Source organism: Diabrotica undecimpunctata, chromosome 3, assembly GCF_040954645.1.
Source record: "Diabrotica undecimpunctata isolate CICGRU chromosome 3, icDiaUnde3, whole genome shotgun sequence".
In the NCBI taxonomy this organism is placed as follows: domain Eukaryota; kingdom Metazoa; phylum Arthropoda; class Insecta; order Coleoptera; family Chrysomelidae; genus Diabrotica; species Diabrotica undecimpunctata.
Window position 1 is genome coordinate 36,902,169 of NC_092805.1, and position 21,793 is coordinate 36,923,961.

Genomic DNA, 21,793 nt, shown 5'->3' on the forward strand with positions numbered 1-21,793 from the left:
GGATTAAAAAAAATTTTAACAACAAGCCTAGTTACAAAAAGAACAAAACTAGTGATATACAGAACTCTTATCAAACCCATCCTCACCTACGCGTCATAAACATGGACGATAACAAAGAGCGATGAAGAACGTTTAAGATGCTTTGAACGTAAAATCCTCCGGCATATCTATCGAGGAGTACAGGAGGGCGGATTATGGCGTAGACGCTATAATTTCAAACTTTACCGCCTGTATGACAAACCTGATATTATTAGGTCCATCAAAATAAACCGACTGCGGTGGTTAGGTCACATAGAGAGAATAAATGATATGGAGCCGCCAAAACATATTTATAACCAAAGAATAGATCGAGTGAGAATGAGAGGCAGACCCAGAGCACGATTTAAGGATCAGGTGGAGGAAGACTTGAGAATGTTGGGAGTACGAAACTGGAAAGCCAAGGCGAAGAATAGGAGATAATGGAGACTTATCCTTGAGTAGGCCAAGACTTTGTTGTGGAGCCAATGATGATGATGATGAACTTCATAGGTGCGTACTGGACAAAATTTAGTATTTCTTGTTAATCCTTAAAGTGAAATAATTTATTTTTAGAAGTATTTATATTTGGTTGCCAATGAAGATTATAAAAAGATAAAGGGGTGCAAAGAATAATAACGTACTGGTGTTGTATATAATTTATTTTAAAGTTAGGTTAAGTCCCAGGTAATTATTATGGAACATTGCTATCTACTTCTGTTCCTTCAGATTCTGGTTCTTCTTTCTCAGAGCCGTCTTCCTCAGCATCATCTTCCTCAGCATCATCGTCCTTAGGACAATCTTCTTCACCATCACCTTCCTCAGTACCATCTTCATCAGCATCATCTTCGTCATTATCCAAACAGTCATGTATGGGATCAATTGGCAAACACTCTTCATCGACTGGTATGTCTTCATCTTCGGGACAATGTAGAAAGTCTTCAATAGCTTCTATACAATCGGGAAGAATCTCCGGACATAAGACATCTACAGGATCTATCGGACAGTCTTCTGGTAAGTCTTCTGCACCATGAATATGTCCATGATGGATATGATCTTTCAGAGAATGAATATTCGGAATTCCTATTTCATGTAAATGTTTTAGATGTGATAATATGTCCTTGGGTATACCCTAAAATAATTTTTAATAAATTAAATATTTTATTAAATCTGATACAATATTATTGGAGTAATATATTATGACGTCAGTAACATCCGGTGATCCACGAATTTGTATTTTATGACTGCTAATAAAAATCTTGATCTTCTTGGCATTTCATTAAAAGCCATTCACAAAATTCCACACGTTTTACATAATTTCGATTTGGATTAGCTGCAAAATATCTCAGAGCATCTATTTGTAAGTATATATTATCGACATGGGTCTTGGGTTTGTTCCTTTTAGTTATAAACTAACCAAACTAAAAACAGTTGTTCAACAAACGTTTTACAGTTTTATGATTTGGTCAAGGCTTTTCAGGATATCTCTTAGCAAAAACACGGCTAGTTCTGGATAATATTCTGTTACACTCACCGTAAATTATAATTAAATTTAAAAAATCATCATTGTCAAGAAAATTAGGCAAATTATTATTATAACTGTCAGTCAACGGCATACAACAAGGTTACTATTAAGCATGAACAAGAACTGACATTTGTCAGAATATTCCTTGGGCTACTTGATAAATAAGTTTGTTGTGACAAAAATGTATAAAGTTAATTTATCTGTAAACTGCAAGAGATAGGTATAGAAAATACTAATACAGATCGATAGTGAGAAACCTATTCTTCTAAAATAATAAATTGCATACAGGGTGTTCCATTAAAAAAAAAAAAGAAATTAGGCAAAAATTTAGGATGCCGGGTTTATAATAATTTTGACAGCACCCTGTATAATGAAAAAGGCAACTTTATACTGTAAACGATCAAGCTGTATGTGGTTAATAAACTTCTAAGTAATTTAAACTTTGATTCAAATTAGACTGAACTTTATATACATGATAGAAAAATGTAATTTTCATATAAAAACCAATATAACTCAAAAACAGTTCATAATAGGTATAGAAAAGTATTATCAAAATAATTACAGAATGACGTGAATATTTACAAAATTGCAAAATATACAGGGTGTCCCATTAAAATAAACGAAGTTATGAGCAACTTTCGGTATATTTGGAAGTAGCAAATAGATAAAAATATTTTCATTAAACAGTTCACTCTTTAAAACCCATTCATTTCAATTTTCATAATTCAGTTTCCTTTATTTCTCGAGATATTTCCAATAGGCCTTTTATCCGCTTTACCCCGTATATATTGCTGTCGGTCACATACCCCTGATTGCAGCAATGTGCTTTAGAGAAATCTGGAATTTTCTCAGAAGTCGCCGAGTCAGCTGTTTTACAGACTAACGCTAGGCACACACACATCGAATTTGGACGGTCGAGAAAAGTTCGATCGAACAAATACATCGATCGCCAAACGGCACGGCATCGATGTCGTGTGGCGATCGATGAATGTCACTGCATGGACGGCTGCTGCGCTCGTTGCCGTCGTTCAAAGGCGTATAGTACCAAATGAACGCGCGCACACACATCGATCTTTGTCGACCGACCAGAGGACCAGTTGCGTTGTTTGGACACTTCTCAACGTACGTAGCTCTGTGTTGCTACGCAGTTTTGTGTTATTCCTTGTGATTTTGTGTACTCTACTTAACAAACCCTTGTGGATTAACAAACGTCGTGTAGTGTGCGTGAAAAGCATCATCGATAAAAGTTCGATCGAACTTTTATCGACCGTCCAAATTCGATGTGTGTGCGCCTAGCCTTACAGATAGTTCGCTTTTATTTTATAAGCCAGCTAGGGTGGGCTTTTAGTATTAGAATTGTCAATGTACCAATTTAAAGAAAAGTTTTAAATATTGGGGAAATTTGTAATAAAAATCTCAAGGTGTATCAATTCTAACGTTTTCGTAAATGAACTTTGATAAAATGAAAGGCAGATATCGAGCACACTTTTCTTAATTTAATCTTGCCCAAGTACTTTCGCTATCTAAAGCATCATCAGGGGCAACTGAAATAAGCCAAGAAACTTTTTTTAAATGAAGAAGTTGATTAACTTCGATAAAAAACTCGAAGTTAATGGATGATAAAAGTTTTTTTGTGATTAACGTTTTAGACTTACTTCGTCAATTTTGAGCTATCCAACAAGTGCAGAATGTAATAAGCATAACATTAAACATAAAACTGTACAAACACTACACTAAACAAGGACAAACAGTTTAAAATTATTTAAAATTGGTCGAAGCTACATTTTTGTCGGCAACAGGAGAGAGAATTCTCTGTTGTTGACAACAGGAGAGGGAATTCTATCTCCTGTTGCCGACAAGAATGTAGCTTCGACCATTTTTAAATAATTTTAAACTGTTCAACCTTATATAAAAATTTGTTTTCGTAAATGTTTATTCACTTCTTTAGGGCTCAATGAAAGGACCAATTATTCATTATATATTCTATATAAAATGTTAGTTGTATTACCAATACGCTGAATTGTAGAGTTCAGGTCTTCAGTATAGAAATATATCAAAAAGGATATGCAAAAAAGTATATATTTTTTTTGTTGGAAAGGAAACAACACAACACTGTACGTAGGCAGTCCAATAAGTACCTAGCCTCACCGCCCGATGGCTATATCAAGAAAAATCGTGTACTATCGTGTAATACATTCTCGTAGATGGCTAATGTCAAAGTTTCAGCCGAATTGGACTCCTAGTTTTGTTTCGACCGCTTGTGAAAGCGGGCAATATCGGTAGGTGACTCGATTATTGTTTTCGTTCAAACAAAGCAGTTCGTTATGACAGCAAAAAAGCGGTACATTGAAGAGGACTACCCACAGATCGTCAAAGAATACAACATATGACATATGTGGTGTTGATCTTATCTTCATCTTCTTCTTTTTCCCCTTTATAAGCAATTCTGCTTGTTCATTGGTGGATTAATACCTCTGTGGAAGGATTAGTATATTAGAGGATTCATAAGATCTTTTGTGCGGTCATCCGATACTTCTTCTACCGATTGGTGAATTATCTCTTGCTATTTTGACGACACGGGTCTCCTCCAATCTGCTTATGTGGTTATTCCATTCTTTTTCTCTATTTTGTTCCATTCATTTATACATTGTACGTTACATTTTTTTCTAACGTCTTTACTTCTCTTTAGATCTCTTAGCGTATTTCCTGTAATTCTTCTCAATACTTTCATTTCTGCCGTTTCCAGTAGCCTTTGCGTTGTGGCTGTGTCGGGTCTTGTTTCTGATGCATATCAGCCTCAGAAAGCGATAGCAGCTTTTACTAGAAGATTTAATCTATATATATATATATATATATATATATATATATATATAGTCTTACCCTGTGTAGCTGCTTTTATATTCTCAGTAGGAGCGGGAACGGTATACGCGGAAACGGCCTGATCCAGAAGGATTATGGCGGGGGTCGCTGAAACAGTGCCGGCAGTCTTTTAGCGTCATCGCGCGTGTTTGAGCTTTTCCCGTTTTTCAATTTCGATGGTTTCACGAATAATTCTCGACTTTAAGGAGCGCATGAGAGCGATGGTTTTTGCTTTTTCGAAATCTATTTTGTGGCCTGTCTGAATATGATGTTGGGCTCGGGTTGAAGTTGTATCAGAATGTTTTACAGATATAGAATGTTCCTAGATACGAATATGGATTCGTTGGTTTGTCTGTCACATGTATGTACGTGGGCAACTGGAACAAAGTATCTCGTAGATACCATGGTTTTCATTGGGGATTTGGTCTTTTATGGGTCTGACGAATTTGGACAACTTAGAATGAGTATTAAAGATGGTTTTGATGTTCAGAGGATTAGGAGTTCCACTGATTTTGTCGGTGACACCTTTGATAAAAGGTAGAAAGATTTTGGGTTGATTTGTGATTCACAAGGAATCTACGTTCCTGTAGTTGGCTGTATACCATATATTAAAAAATTAATTAAAACCCTTTGTAAAAGGTATTACAATCTATGTAGTTTAGCTTTCCATAATGGTTACAAATCTGCTTTTTTAAAATTTTCAGTTGGAAGGTGTTCTTTAAGTTGACTGGAACATTTCCTGGAGTTATAATCTTGCAAAAAGTAGGGAAAACCTTGTTATTTATGCATTGGGCGATGAACCAAATATCCAGCTTCAAAGTGCATCTTACCTATACCTTTTACAAAGGAGTTTAATTGATTTGTGATTATTGTCTCTAAGTCTTATGAAATGGGATACAAAAGTTTTGATAACTGAATTTAGTTGGGCGGGGTGATGATGTGATTGGACATTGAGATAACGGTTTGTATGGGTGGATTTCCGGTATACAGAATAGGAAAAACTGTAAGGTGGCTGTTTCTGAATAAGAACATCAAGGAATGCCAAAGACGCTATAGACTTAACTTCTATCGTGAATTGAATACCAAATGGAGCCATGGAGCCAAATGACAAAGGTGTCATCAACGTACCATAACCAGCTAGTGAGTTTGAGATTTGATGAGGACAGGGCTGTTGTTGCGAAATGTTCCATGTAGGTATCAGCTATTACAGAAGAGAGGCGGGATCCCATTAGAGCACCTTTGATTTGACGATAGAAATGATTTTGAAATAAAAAGTATATATTAGACATGCAGTGTTTTATGAGAGATAATGTGTCTTCGGAATTTGATGTTTAGAGTCCAAGATGGAAATGGTTTCATCGATAGGAATGTTGGTAAATACAATGTCAAAACTAACTGGTATATCTGAGGGTGAAATAGAAATATTTTTCAGAAGATCAATGAAATGAAAAGAATTTTTGACAAAGGACGAAGCGTTCTCGGCTAATGGTTGTAAGGATAAGGTGAGGTGAGGAAGTGGGGCAGTTGTGTGCACTCAGAAATTGACAAAACATCTCGCCTTATCCTTACAAACATTAGCCGAAAACGCCTCGTCCTTTGTCAAAAATTTTTTTCATTTCATTGATCTGAAAAACATTTCTATTCCACCCTCAGATATACTATACAGCGTTCCAAGTTAAGAAAATAACATTAGGCTTATGGAGATCAGTGTTGCCAAAATCTCAAACATGCGGTTTACTAGATTGTCGATATATTTTTCGAATTTCCATTTTCAATTAATATTTAACTGTAAAGTCAGAATAACAACTGCCTTATTATCATTATGTATTCTCAGAGAACGACATAAAATCGCTGACATGCGCACACCGTATTATTTTAAATTGCAATTAGTAATTAGATATATGCATTCCAAGCGGTCCGTTTATTTGCTTTTAATTGTTTAATAGCCGGCAAAGTGCATGATTTAACTAAGCAATATTTTCTACTGATTTCTATGATTCATGGTATATGATATTCTCACCGAAAAACAAATAAACTGTCGTTACTATAATTAAAATAAGATAAAATAAAATTATCTTTTGTAAATAGGTACTATTTATTTAATTAAAATCATTTTCCGTACTTTTCATCTCTTGTTTCGAATGGGCACTTTTGGTCAATTACGTTAAAAATCATTAATTTAATTCATGTCTGTGAAAACGAAAATACAAATTATACAACCCTAAATCGTGCTTGTGTTCATCGTGACATCGCTGCGCTTCTATCGTCCATAAGAAATACATGGCCCTATCTCCGCAATGTTATTATCTTAACGTGGAACGCTGTATAGTTAGTTTTTTATTACACATACATAAGTATATATATATATATATTTATATATATATATATATATATATATATATTTATATATATATATATATATATATATATATATATATATATATATATATATATATATATATAAAGTAGTTAGGTATTATTGACTGACACGTTATGTAAAATAAAGTTTTATTTTGAGATTGCAGTCATTAATAGGGCAGGAAAGTAAAACTCTTTGTTCTTTAATCAAGCTTTCGCAAAATTTATTTGCTTTTTCAGGATATGCTAAAATATGGTATCAGTAAATACAACGAAATTAGAACTAAATAGCATTGTATAAAACTAGTAAAAAAACTTACAACATGAGGTTAATCCATTAAATTTTCAAATTTGCAAAACATTAAAACTTAACTTATTTTAAAAATTATACAGTTATGTAAGTACAATATTCCAATTTAATTTAATTTTGTAAAAATTCATTTTGACATTGATTGTTTGATTTATGTCAGAAAGACACTCGTTTCTGTTTATTATATTTTTTGTTGTTGATAACTAGCTCTTGATTGTTATTATGGTTACGTACAAAGTGGCGCCAAATATGAATATTTAAATTTTTTGAAATTCTAATATTTATAGTCAGAAAATCTAATATTGGAAAATTATAGTATTAATTTTCGTAAGACAGAATGTAATTATAGATATTGCTTAGTTTATCAATATCAGTTTTTTTATTAACGCATTGATATTTATTTATGCATACCATTTCTAAGAATTCTCTTTTATTTAATTGGTTTTCGCGTCTTAATATATTAGTTTCATTGAAATTAAATGAATGATTTTTATTAATTGCATGATCTATTAATGCACACGTATTTTTATTATTTCTAAGGTCACTTTTATCACAGACTAACATCACATAAAAGTGACCTTAGAAATAATAAAAATACGTGTGCATTAATAGATCATGCAATTAATAAAAATCATTCATTTAATTTCAATGAAACTAAGATATTAAGACGCGAAAACCAATTAAATAAAAGAGAATTCTTAGAAATGGTATGCATAAATAAATATCAATGCGTTAATAAAAAAACTGATATTGATAAACTAAGCAATATCTATAATTACATTCTGTCTTACGAAAATTAATACTATAATTTTCCAATATTAGGTTTTTTGACTATAAATATTAGAATTTCAAAAAATTTAAATATTCATATTTGGCGCCACTTTGTACGTAACCATAATAACAATCAAGAGCTAGTTATCAACAACAAAAAATATAATAAACAGAAACGAGTGTCTTTCTGACATAAATCAAACAATCAATGTCAAAATGAATTTTTACAAAATTAAATTAAATTGGAATATTGTACTTACATAACTGTATAATTTTTAAAATAAGTTAAGTTTTAATGTTTTGCAAATTTGAAAATTTAATGGATTAACCTCATGTTGTAAGTTTTTTTACTAGTTTTATACAATGCTATTTAGTTCTAATTTCGTTGTATTTACTGATACCATATTTTAGCATATCCTGAAGAAGCAAATACATTTTGCGAAAGCTTGATTAAAGAACAAAGAGTTTTACTTTCCTGCCCTATTAATGACTGCAACCTCAAAATAAAACTTTATTTTATATATATATATATATATATATATATATATATATATATATATATAGTTTTATAATAAAAACCAAACGAGTGTCCAAAAAATGTGAAGAAATATCTGAACTGTTGAAGACGGAACTTGAAAGTGGAGAAGGTCTTTAAACTTTTATCTAATTTTAGATCAACGTTTATCTAAAACTAAAGAAAAAATAAATGACGTTTAACATGCCTCTTCGTTGTCTTGATCAAGAACCCCGGGTTCTGCTGGGTTCTCCACAATCGCTTCAGTATTATCATGTTTTGAAATTTGGAAATCCGGTAATATACTTTTAAAAACATCAAATATTGGATTTTTAATATTTCTGTCCACCAATCCAGTCTAAAATAAATAAAAAAAACTAAAAACGTTTAATTTAATGGGGCAGTTTCAATTGTTGTTGAACCAAATTACAAAGATAAGAGTAGAGAAATAAAAAATATTGAAATGCCTATATCTCTATTTAAAAACCAAATGCAGAGTAAAAACCGCCATAATTTTTATTTGTAGGTTATCAAAATTATTTGGAACTTTTAAATTATATCGAATTAATAAAAAAAAAGTTAAGCATGCCTTTATAAAAGATCCTTTGTTTCCTTGAGCAGGAACCGCAAGTTCTGCTATTTTATCCGCAGTCGTTTCAGTGTTTTGATGTTTTGAAATTTCGATATCCGGTATTGAAAGTGGCAATGTATATGTAATCTTTATGTCGGTCAGTCCGCCCTAAAATAAATGAAAAAAAAATACTAGCAAAAATTAATCTGATGAGATATATTATAAAAACTTTAGAAAAGTTTTAATAAACGTGGAAGTGACAGATTAATGGAACAAAAATTGTCGTAGAGCTGTAAAGAACCCAAACTAGAATACAATAAATTATCTTTTACGTAACTGAAACTTAAAATCAATTAAACCGAAAAGTTAATAATTAGATACTAACTACACATCGTAACTTTCGGAAAGAATGGGTATTCTACTACTTTTCTATTCAAATTCGACTCTCACTTTCACGCTGGTGTCCCTGTTTGTACACCGAGCAACCCAACTGGAGATCCGGTATCCAACTCGGGTGAAAAATTGGGTCGGGAACAGACAAGAACGGGTGAAATGGCCCTCCGAAAGGGGGGTTTGGCGTTGAATTAACTACCCAACCCTGTAAAAAACCTTTTGTTATGAGAGCTACAATAAGTCTCGCATTCGCTGACAATATAGTTATAGTGGGCAGAAGTATGAGAGACATGGTGCAGTGTTTTCCAAGGTTTGCGGACGCGGCAAGTAAATTAGGACTTGTGGCAAACGAGGAAAAACCAAATATATGTTGGTTTCTAAAAACTCCCGAAATATCCAATAGAGAATTCAAATTAACAACCATACCCTTGAGCAAGTAAAATAATTCACATATCTTGGATCGCTAGTAAACGCAACAAACACGACAAGCGACGAAATAAAAAGACGCGTAGCAATAGCAAACAGAACTGTTCACGGTCTCCAGAAACATTTAAAAAATAAAGATATAATACGTGCAGTAAAGCTCAATATATACAAGACCTTCGGTTTTGATATATGGGGCTGAAACGTGGACCTTATCTCAAAGTGATGAAAGACTTCTTGGTATTTTTGAGAAAAAAATTCTTAGAAAGATTTTTGGGGCCGTAAATGAAAATGGGCTATGGCGTCGAAGATACAACTTTGAACTATATCAGTTAGACACCGATCTAGATATTGTGAAATTCGAAGTAAAGGACAACCACGATTGATGATTGAAGAAGACCTACAGATTCTAAGGGTCATAAGATGGAGAGAAGTTGCCAGGAATCGAATGGAGTGGTGACTTCTTTGTGAGCAGACCGGATTGTCGAGCCACTAATGATGATGCTGATTTTTTATATATCCTATACAGCTTTTCAATTTTAACGTCACATGTTTGATATTTTTCTTTAAAAACTTAGTTTATTGCAATATCTGTTGACTTTATTCATTTGTTATCTTTCTTTTTTTTTTTACTATTTTTCTCCTAAAAATAGTTGGCGCTCAACTATTTGTATATTTCCGATATTATTATATCCAATTAATTCTACGCCATAGTGACAAAATATTTTTGTCAGTTGGCAACATGAATTCAACAACTATCTAGATTCAGCCATATTTCAACCAGTATCTGAAGCTACCTACGTTCAACAAGTGATCCAACTGCACGAAGCAATTTGTACAATTGCTACATTCGTACATGCAACAACATATAATCAGTATCATTTTTACACTTTGTTACGGTTCTATACAGGGTTTGCTTTGTTTTATTATTTTTATTATTAAAATTTCATGTCATTTCTTTATAATACATATGATTAGTTAATATCATTTTTATTTGTCCTAGCCAAACTTATTTTTCCGATTTACCTTTAAGATAAGACGACACTACACCCGAGAGACTGAGCTATACGAAGCCTTAAAATTGGCTCGCAAAGTTAATTTGAGTTTTATTGTTACAAATTGGCTCCCAACTTTCTGAGGGTAGATATATTGTAACACAATTTTAATTTAAATGTAATATTATAACATTCCATTTAAGTATTTCCTATTTTGATACCCATTTTGATACATTTTTTTATAGTTATATTTTCCTCTGCCACAATTTCTTTTCTATTCTCCGCTATCTCTACTTTTTTGCCACAATTTGTCCAACATAAGCACCATCCATCAGATCTTCTTTGGTCTTCTTACTCTTAACAGGAATATATAACTCAGCAAATCTTCGTTTTGGGTGAATAAAATCTCGACGATAAACATAACCCTTTTTTAATTGCCGTATTGCCACACTCCAGTAAGAGCCTAAGAAGATATACATTGAATTCTGGCAGGCAACGAGGACGGAAATTTTTTAGAAATCTAATGTTACAGAGGAAGAAAAACATAGTCTAACCATCTTAACCTGTACTCTCTCATTTTGATAGCAATTCGTGCCATCCGTAGACTTTCCTGAATATATCCGTTCTTAATTTGATCCAGTTTTGTCTCTATACTTATCAATATAAACGCTCTTACTTTTGCTTCTTCGTTGTTCCTCTTTTTTGTTAACTGCCAACATTTAGTTTCGAATATCATAAATAATCTTATGATATTCGAAATATGATATTTAAAATTATTTGTATCACTAATACTTTTTAAGTTATTTTGAAGAAAAGGCTTTTGTTTCAAAATAAAAAAAATCTTTTACATTAAAACCAGTTTATTGCAAAAATAAGCACTCTGAACCGGTCAAACTTACAGATCATAATATAAATAATACAATAAAGTAATTATTTTATTTAATTTTATTTGGGGTTCTGATTAGGTGATTTTCAGGGTATTTCTACCAAAAAAGGGACCAACTTTATTTATCTATAGTTTTATTTATTAATAAAAAAATAACCTTTTTTTAAAAAATTTCAAAGAGTTTTTCCCGAAAAGTGTTTCATTTTTTGGTTATTTCACGTTAAAATATTCGATTGGGAATTTGACAAATAAGAACATCCTTTTCATGAGTTACAACTCTGCTCCAACTTTATAAGTAAACTATTTTTTTGTTCTTTTATAAGCTACGTTTTTGATAGAAAGGTTTTTTAATTAAATACTTACTTTTTGAATTATTTGTGAAAAACCGTCTAAAAATTTGGTTTTTATTTTGAAAAATTAACAATTTCATTCGCAAATAATTCAAAAAGTATCGACTTATTGAAAAAACTATATTAAATAACAGTTGCTCAAAATTAGTCAATTTATCCATTTCCGGACTTCTTTTAAACGTATGTTTTTCACTTACGAGAGTGGCTGGCTTTCACCCCCAAGTAAAAGCAACCCTGGGCTTGAGTCAAAAATTGAGACAGAAGGTAAGAGGAACCTAAATCCAAATTTTCAAACAAATCCGTCTTGATAAGGAAAATTACACTGGAGTATATCTATAGTAATTATACTGGAGTTATTTACTGGAGTATATCCATTCGTCTGGCATTTGTAGGTACTACTTCCATAATTTTATTAAAAAAAAACCCATTAGTTAACTTCTTCCTGTTCATTCCAAAAGTATCCACTCTTCCTCAGGGATATTATTTGGTCCAACGGTTTTATCTCAATTTTATATCTTTATTAGAAGAAGATATTTTCATTATTCTGGTCTAAATCTTTCTTTGGAGATTTGATGCCTAAATGACTTTTAAATCAACATCATATACATTACGATTTGGCTAACACATTACCGATACATGTACTACATTACACCGCATTCGCTTATATTTTCTCTACAGACCAAGATACCTAAGGACTGTCCTGTCAACTAATGTATTGTTGCCTATATTATTCCACTAGGAACCACGTACTTTATATGAGATACGATGTCGAGTTATAGTAGAAACCACAGTTAGAATGCACTGTTGGTCTTACGGCACACAGCGATGCCACTTATGTCGGAACAGTGGTAGGTGTGTAGTAGTTTGGCAATAGACTGAGAAACTAGGACCATACGCGCTTCGTTTTAACCCTTTAACGTACGTGCCCGTCTCAGACACGGGCGCGCCTTACTGGTAATTTTGTACGCGCTCGTCTGGGACACGGGCGCCGGTTATTTTACCCACAACATTTTTCAAACCCTCGCGCGAAGCGGATATTTGTATAAAGAGACATATTTATGTTTATGTAAGCATATATCTAAATTATTTTTCTATTAGAAAATAGATGACTCAAGTATTGAGTTACTTTAAAATATATTTATTATCTCGTAACTTGCAATCGTTACCAATGATAACCGATATTATTGTCGAACTTTTGTTTTTATACAAGCCTTCTGTCTTGCCGGTGTAAAGTCGTGTGAAGTCGATATTCATTGTTTTTGCGTTTGAACTAATTTGTGCTTTATTTTCATCATATTATTATACTGTTTGGCAAGTAAATTTTGCATATAATAATCGGTAGGTTAGAGTAATGTGTATATTTTTTGTTTTACTAAATTTCATTATAATTCATCTAAAATACCATATTGTGTGTGTGTGTGTGTGTGTGTGTCAATATTTTGAATTATTTGTATTTTTAATATCAATCATATTACTATTTACCTATTCACAGTGTTTCCTCTGCACAACGGATTTGCATACAAAAAGAGTGCGCCACTGTTATCTATAGTAATTTAGTAAGATCATTGGCATTATATATATATATATATATATATATATATATATATATATATATATATATATATATATATATATATATATATATATATTGTTATGATGTATTGTTTGTGAATGATGGGTAATGAGTATTTTTTAATAATATAGGGTTTTTATCGCGGTTCTCAAAGAATTAGTTTGTAAGTACTTTTTTAAATTATCTTTATTATATCTATTATGAAACACACATATATATCTAACCTAGCCAATGTAAATTTAAAATAAACTATTTTTAAATTGAAATTCTTATGAAACTAATTAAATTCTATAGACAATGTAAAATTTAAACAAACTATCTTCAAAATTGAAATTGTTATGACACTAACTAAATTATATTAACAAATTTTTGTACCTTTCTGTCACTGAATGCCTAAATGAACTGTTTTCCACTGTATAGATTATAATCACCACTCAATGTCTTCTTCGCAGCTTCGGTTATCCTTGTTTTTGTGAAATTACTTTTTCCAATTATCAGCTTCCACCAATTTAAGATATTTTTCTTCACCAACATTTATAAACCACCAAGCAAACCAGCAAACAGCATTTATATTTATTCTTCTTTTCTATATACCAATATCCAATCACCAAATATATTATTTAATTTTAATATTCAATTAATACTCCTTCCATTATCCAATCATCATTTATACATAACATAATTTTTAATCTTCAATAATATTTTCTTTATACTGTTTCTTAATCTTGATTTAACTCACTATATTGAACAATTATAACTGATTGACTGACTCTAACTAACTTTCATACTAAAAAACTGGCCATCATAGTAACTGTAACTCATAACTGATTGACTAACTGAATGCACATCTTGAATCCAAATCACCGGGTATTTATATCTTTTCCCATGTTCCAGAACCATCTGGTAAGAAATCCTGTTCGATTTGTTCCATTAAACACATGTCTGAATTTTCTGGAAAAAGTATATGTTGGATCCACAGACATAACCATTATTCGAGAATGTTCGACCGTAAACAAAGGTCAAATTCTGTAATCTGGAGAATTCTTTAATTTTCTATTGATAATTTTGTTGACATTTAGGCTTTTCAGATCAGAATAAACACTTAAATCAGTAACTATATATAAATTAAACATTTTAAACTAACATTATTATTATAACCCCACTTTATATTCCTAATTATGAATTTCTATCTGTCACTTTAAAGAGTATGTATATCTGTCTGTCACTCAAATGTATAGTTGGTTGCCTAGTCACATGGCTCACTTAAATATATCTACAATATTATAATTATTAAAATACAACTTTTTACAATTATTATATGCTAATTTCTTAAAAATGCCCTCACATAAATATATTTTTATAAAATTCTCTAGTATATAACTTATTAAAATAACCAAATACTTTTAATATCTAATATTATCCAGTATACAACTTACAAATTATTTTCTATCACTATTTTTATTTCTCCCATATCATATCAATACCCCAAAATAATATTTAAAATAAATAATTTACTTATTATTTTTTTAAATATTAATTTTCTTATCCACATACCTTAATAAATTAATAATTCAATTTTTTTTTTATTTATAATGTATTCTATTAAATACATCCCTGTTCGCTGTCTATGTCAAACTGTCATGTCAAATAGAGCAATGGAGGCTATATCAGAAAATAAAAATATAATCTAATCATCTATTATTGTGTTATGTTTATTTATAGACAAAATCTATTAATTATTTCCATTCAACAGGCTTTCATCCATATGAATTGGTAAGTTTTACACTTTATTATATTAGAAAGACATTTACACAATTAATTCTATATCTAACTCCAAATTATGATTTTTAGGGCACACATAATTTCCATATGTACAAGACAACAAGTATGATGTCAAATTGATTCACAATAATGAAATCTACCATCTATTTAACAAATCAAGTCTATTGAATAAATTGGATATATCAGTAAGCTGTTAGTGTTGTTATTATTAGTGTTATACTTAGATCTGGTATCATCCTTTTATAATAATTAATTATTACAATGAAACCTCTTAAAGTTCTTAAATTGTGTGGTGTTTTATATTCCTGAATGACCTGTGTCCGTTCTGGATCCATTCCTATTCCCTTAGTATTAAGTTTATAACCTAGATTTATTACTTCTTTTTGAAAAAATGTACATTTTTCTTGATTTATTTTTAGTCCAACTTCATCTAATCTGTTGATTATAATTTTTAGGTGTTTCTCATGATCTTCAGCCGTTTTAGAAAAAATTAATATATCATCAATGTAGTGAATTACAAAATGTTCATATTGATCCAAAATATCATGAAGACATCTACATAGAGCACTGCAAGATGATTGAAGTCCAAATGGTACTACTTTGAATTGATATACTACTCCATCTATCTGAAATCCTGTATACTGTCTACTTTTTCTTTCTAGAGGTATTAACCAAAAACTATGCTGTAAATCGATTTTAGTAAAAATGACATTCCTGTAATTCTTCCTAGTATTCCATCTATACTCATTGGTGCTTCAAATTGCTTTTCAGTAATCTTGTTAATATTCCTTGCATCCAAACATAACCTGATTTCACCTGATCTTTTACGTACTACTACTATAGGGTTTATGAAACGTGTATCTGCCTTCTCAATGATTCCATCTTCTAACATATTATTAATTGTTTTGTTTACTTCTTCTCTGTATTTATATGGTATTGGGTATGATTTTGTTTTAAAATCTTTTTCTTCTTTAACTTTTATACTATGGATATAATTTTGTGCAATTCTATTTTCTTTATTGACAAGTCCCTTGTGTTGCTGCAATATGGAAACGACTATTGATTTATATTCTTCAGGGCAATTAACTTTTATCACATCTTCTTCTTTACAAATAAAATTATTCTTCATTATGTACTCATTATTCCTTGCTTCCAATTTTACGCACTCCACCTCGTAGGCATCCATCTGCTTAAAATTTCCATTCCTTAAATTTTCACTACAATTATTCTTTACATTCTTTTGGGACATTTCCCTATCATCAAAATATATTTCTTCTTCATAAATATCATTATTTCCTTTTAATAATATCCTATCAACTCTTATTCCTTCTTCCACCTCATCTTTCTGCATAAATTTAATTATTTGCCCTTCCAAAGTTACCATTTTTTCTTCAAAATCTATCTTTACTTTCTTCTTTTCCAATTCATCATTTCCCATTAATATATCAACACATAAATCCTTGACAATAAATCCTTGCATATTAATTTCTTTATTAAGAATATTAATTTTAAAATTGGCTAGTTTATCAATTTCACCCAACTTCTTATTATTTGCACCAACAATTTTAATTTTTGGAATCTTTATTATATCTGATAGTTTTAATGTATTAAAAATAAAATTCTCCGAGACTAAAGTACTTTCTGAACCAGTATCTATCATAATTTTAATCATTTTATTTTTGGCCAAAGCATTTATATAAATTAAATTAATAGATTCAATAATTTTATCTTCATCTAAAGAAATAAATTCAGAAGGTTTTTCATAATAGCAATGGCCTAACTTGTAATTCAGAAAGTTTACTGAACAAAATTTTGATTATTAGAATTGTCAGATTGTATCTGACCACTTGGATTGATGTCCTATGTCTTTCCCTACTATGACTTCTACTCACATTTTCTTGCCTTGTACGATTTCGTTCCCTGTCTTCGCAGCTTCTATTCCTTCGAACACAATTTACCTGTCTGTTATAGTTAGGTCGCTCTGCATTTCTTCTATTGTTAAAATCTTGTCTATTATTATTAGTACTGTAATTAAAATGTTGTCTATTATAACTAGTATTGTTATTAAAATTCTGTCTATTTTGATTATTGTTATTATTATTAAAATTTTGTAAACTATCACCATACCTAGTATTATTGTTATATGATTGTCTATATTGTTGATTATCATTCTTATTATATTGTAAGTTATTATTGTTTTTCTTGTTATTATTATTACTTGTCATATTACCTCTTTGTATTCTTTGAATAAAATTAATAAAACTCTCTATTGTTTGAATATTTTGTATAGTTACTGTTTGCACAACATCAGCATCAAAATGTCTAGATACATTTAAGACCGTTTCATCCTCTCTAAGTGGTGGTTCTAAATATTTTGCAACTGTTATCAGTTTCAATGCATAATCTACCATATTTGATTTTAAATTGTGATTATACTTTCCAAAATATAGAATTTCTCTAAACTTGGCTTGCTCTAGTTCACCCCAATAATAATTTAAAAATTTATTTTCAAATGTTTGAAAATTATCTAAATCATTTTCAATACTAGCAAACCAAGTTGCTGCATTGTCATTTAATGTCATTCTAATATACTCTTTAATATCATTAATATTATTCACAAATCTTAATTTATGTTTTAAACTATTTATGTATACTCTAGGATGCAAATTTTTTATATTACCAGAGAATTTAATCCCAGTCTCATTTGTTAAATTTAAGTAAGGTTTCCCTATGTCTCTCATTTGTGAAATATCATCTATTCTCTGTTCCACATTTCTTATTTGATTACTATTTATTTGAATATTTTGTTGTATATCGTCTAATTTTTCTTCTGTGTTTCTCCTGTCTTCGTTAATTTTTACTTCTAAGTTACATTTCTGCAACTCTATTTTCTGTTCTATATCTATCTTATTATCTTGAATAATCCTCTTTACTTCTGTCCTCTCATTTTCTATCCTTTTCTTGTAGTCATTCCGTATATTTTTTATTTCATTTGCTACTTTTTTCTCTGCAGTTTCAAGTTTTTTATCCATTTGTTTTTCTATTTGTTTTACAATTTTATTATTATTATCTTCTATTTTCTTTTCTAATTTTCTATAATTCTCTTCTAATTTCTGTTCCATTTTTTTCATGTCTTCTCTTGAACTGACTTCTTTTGAATTCTCTTCCAATTTTTTTATGTCTTCTTTGATTTCTTTTGAATTCTCTTCCATTTTTTTTGTATTCTCTTCCATTTTCTTGTTCATCTGCATCATTAATGACATCAAAGCTGCCATATTGATATTTTCCTCTCTTTTTGGATTTATTTCTGCAGTATCTTGTGGAGCTTGAACTAAAATCTCCTCTTGTACAGGTTGTGTTTCTACTTCAACATCTTCTTCATTCTTTTTGCTTCTTGTACCTTTCTTTCCTTGAGACATTTTGAGACTTTACTTGTTCAAATATAATTAAAAATAAAATCTATAATTTTTTCTTTCTAATGAAAATTAATTTAATTATATGAGAGCACTTATCTTCCCAAACTAATTCTTTTAAATAGAGAGCCCCACGTTGGGCGCCAAATTGTTATGATGAATTGTTTGTGAATGATGAGCAATAAGTATTTTTTAATAATATAGGGTTTTTATCGCGGTTCTCAAAGAATTAGTTTGTAAGTACTTTTTTAAATTATCTTTATTATATCTATTATGAAACACACATATATATCTAACCTAGCCAATGTAAATTTAAAATAAACTATCTTTAAATTGAAATTCTCATGAAACTAATTAAATTCTATAGACAATGTAAAATTTAAACAAACTATCTTCAAAATTAAAATTGTTATGACACTAACTAAATTATATTAACAAATTTTTGTACCTTTCTGTCACCGAATGCCTAAATGAACTGTTTTCCACTGTATAGATTATAATCACCACTCAATGTCTTCTTCGCAGCTTCGGTTATCCTTGTTTTTGTGAAATTACTTTTTCCAATTATCAGCTTCCACCAATTTAAGATATTTTTCTTCACCAACATTTATAAACCACCAAGCAAACCAGCAAACAGCATTTATATTTATTCTTCTTTTCTATATACCAATATCCAATCACCAAATATATTATTTAATTTTAATATTCAATTAATACTCCTTCCATTATCCAATCATCATTTATACATAACATAATTTTTAATCTTCAATAATATTTTCTTTATACTGTCTCTTAATCTTGATTTAACTCACTATATTGAACAATTATAACTGATTGACTGACTCTAACTAACTTTCATACTAAAAAACTGGCCATTATAGTAACTGTAACTCATAACTGATTGACTAACTGAATGCACATCTTGAATCCAAATCACCGGGTATTTATATCTTTTCCCATGTTCCAGAACCATCTGGTAAGAAATCCTGTTCGATTTGTTCCATTAAACACATGTCTTAATTTTCTGGAAAAAGTATATGTTGGATCCACAGACATAACCATTATTCAAGAATGTTCGACCGTAAACAAAGGTCAAATTCTGTAATCTGGAGAATTCTTTAATTTTCTATTGATAATTTTGTTGACATTTAGGCTTTTCAGATCAGAATAAACACTTAAACCAGTAACTATATATAAATTAAACATTTTAAACTAACATTATTATTATAACCCCACTTTATATTCCTAATTATGAATTTCTATCTGTCACTTTAAAGAGTATGTATATCTGTCTGTCACTCAAATGTATCGTTGGTTGCCTAGTCACATGACTCACTTAAATATATCTACAATATTATAATTATTAAAATACAACTTTTTACAATTATTATATGCTAATTTCTTAAAAATGCCCTCACATAAATATATTTTTATAAAATTCTCTAGTATATAACTTATTAAAATAACCAAATACTTTTAATATCTAATATTATCCAGTATACAACTTACAAATTATTTTCTATCACTATTTTTATTTCTCCCATATCATATCAATATATATATATATATATATATATATATATATATATATATATATATATATATATATATATATATATATACATATATAATATGTGTATGTATGAAAACAACAATAAATATTTCGCCTAACTCCCCAGGAAAAGTAAAGGTTCCACGCCACTGAAAATATTTTTTTTATTCAATTATAACCAAAACAAAACATTTTCGCAAAAAAAATTCGATCATTTTTTGACCATAACTTCAAAATTAATGTATACGTTAAGGGGTTAAAAATCCTTACTCATAAATTTAACTGAGTTAAATAAGAGATAAACAAAAAAAAACAAATTAATTCTATAAAAAATTCTTGTATACATAAAATATCTAATACCTCGTAAATACTTATATACATAATATACAAAAAAAATGCAAGTAGTTTACCCCATACGACACGATAAATATATATACATAAAATACACAAAAACATCATAACTGAAATGTACTGTACGTACAGTACTAAAAAAAAATTAGCATTAAATCTGAGATATTTCTCGTTAATTAATACTAATCTCAATCCATATCTAAATCGTCCTCATCGTCTGAATCATCTCTTATACTAATTATCACCGGTATAATATCTTCCTGCAAATTGTCCTTCGCAAACATTTTTTCTTTTACTTTCTTGACGTGGTTCACGTAATTATGCCACTGCTCTTTAGATACGCGTTGGTACGCTTCTTTTATCAACCGTTCTATCATTTTTTCTTTAAAATTGACCTTGTTTAAAATCATACACTTTTTCACTTGACTTCACACCATCTCAATCTGGTTCAGCTCGCAATGGTAAGGCCGCAATCTCAAAATCTTAACGCCATGTTTTTCCGTAATTGTTTCAATTTGCGCCGCTCGGGGCAAACAGGCAACGTGGTCGGCCGTTCTCCCGTAAGAAATACATTGCCTATCTTTCCTGCACTGCATTCTAAAGTGGCTTCTACTATAGTAATAGTTTTTTGAAAAACTGATTTGTATGGATGGATAGACAGCCAAAAATTTGAAAGAAAAAAAATTGAGAAATAAAGGTATACAAATAGTGCTTTTAAGTTTTAAAGGTGACTTAATATTAGAAACAAAAACTTACCAAAACAAAACATGATACATACAGCAGGATAAATGTTTGTTTTAACATTTTTGCAACTACTACGTCGTACTAGATAAATAAAAATATGCAGTGAGTTTATAGGTAATCTATATGTGTTCAAATGTCACGTACTCCTGATCTCTTAATTATGTGTTTTTTTAATATGTTTTCTTAAATTATACTTTTGTGATTATTGTATAATAAAAATTAAGATTTATTTAAACGTCCATAACACATGTTCATACTTAAGCAGCTATATTATTTAACATGATCTCCCTCACATAAACACATTAAATATTTGGCACATTCTTTCAGTTCTCAATGTTTTTTTTTTCAATCAAAACAAACTAGTGCTGTGTGTATAAAAGTTTTACAAAACTAAACGACATATTTTCA

General features: G+C 30.1%; 1 protein-coding gene across 3 annotated transcripts; it reads right to left on the reverse strand.

The window, feature by feature from the left end:
- Window positions 1–642: 642 nt before the first annotated feature.
- Window positions 643–21,534, reverse strand: LOC140435554 (uncharacterized). Of its 3 annotated transcripts, XM_072524302.1 has the most exons (4): window positions 21,398–21,508; window positions 8,942–9,091; window positions 8,561–8,710; window positions 643–1,147 (listed from the first exon to the last, which is right to left on the reverse strand). In XM_072524302.1, the coding sequence occupies exons 1-4, from the start codon at window positions 21,443–21,445 to the stop codon at window positions 710–712; spliced, it is 786 nt and encodes a 261-aa protein (XP_072380403.1). In that variant the 5' UTR covers window positions 21,446–21,508; the 3' UTR covers window positions 643–709. The 3 variants fall into 3 exon arrangements, with proteins under 3 accessions (XP_072380403.1, XP_072380405.1, XP_072380404.1); XM_072524304.1 differs by lacking the exon at window positions 8,942–9,091 and having other exon boundaries at window positions 21,398–21,534; XM_072524303.1 differs by lacking the exon at window positions 8,561–8,710.
- Between the last annotated feature and the right edge of the window lie 259 nt (window positions 21,535–21,793).

Bases quoted from the DNA above. Each gene is read 5' to 3' on its own strand.
- LOC140435554 (XM_072524302.1), bottom strand. From the start codon at position 21,445: ATGTTAAAACAAACATTTATCCTGCTGTATGTATCATGTTTTGTTTTG. The intron at 8,711-8,941 runs GCATGCTTAACT...TATTTATTTTAG, and splicing joins ACAAAGGATCTTTTATAAAG to ACTGGATTGGTGGACAGAAA. The intron at 1,148-8,560 runs GCATGTTAAACG...AAATTATTTTAG, and splicing joins TTGATCAAGACAACGAAGAG to GGTATACCCAAGGACATATT.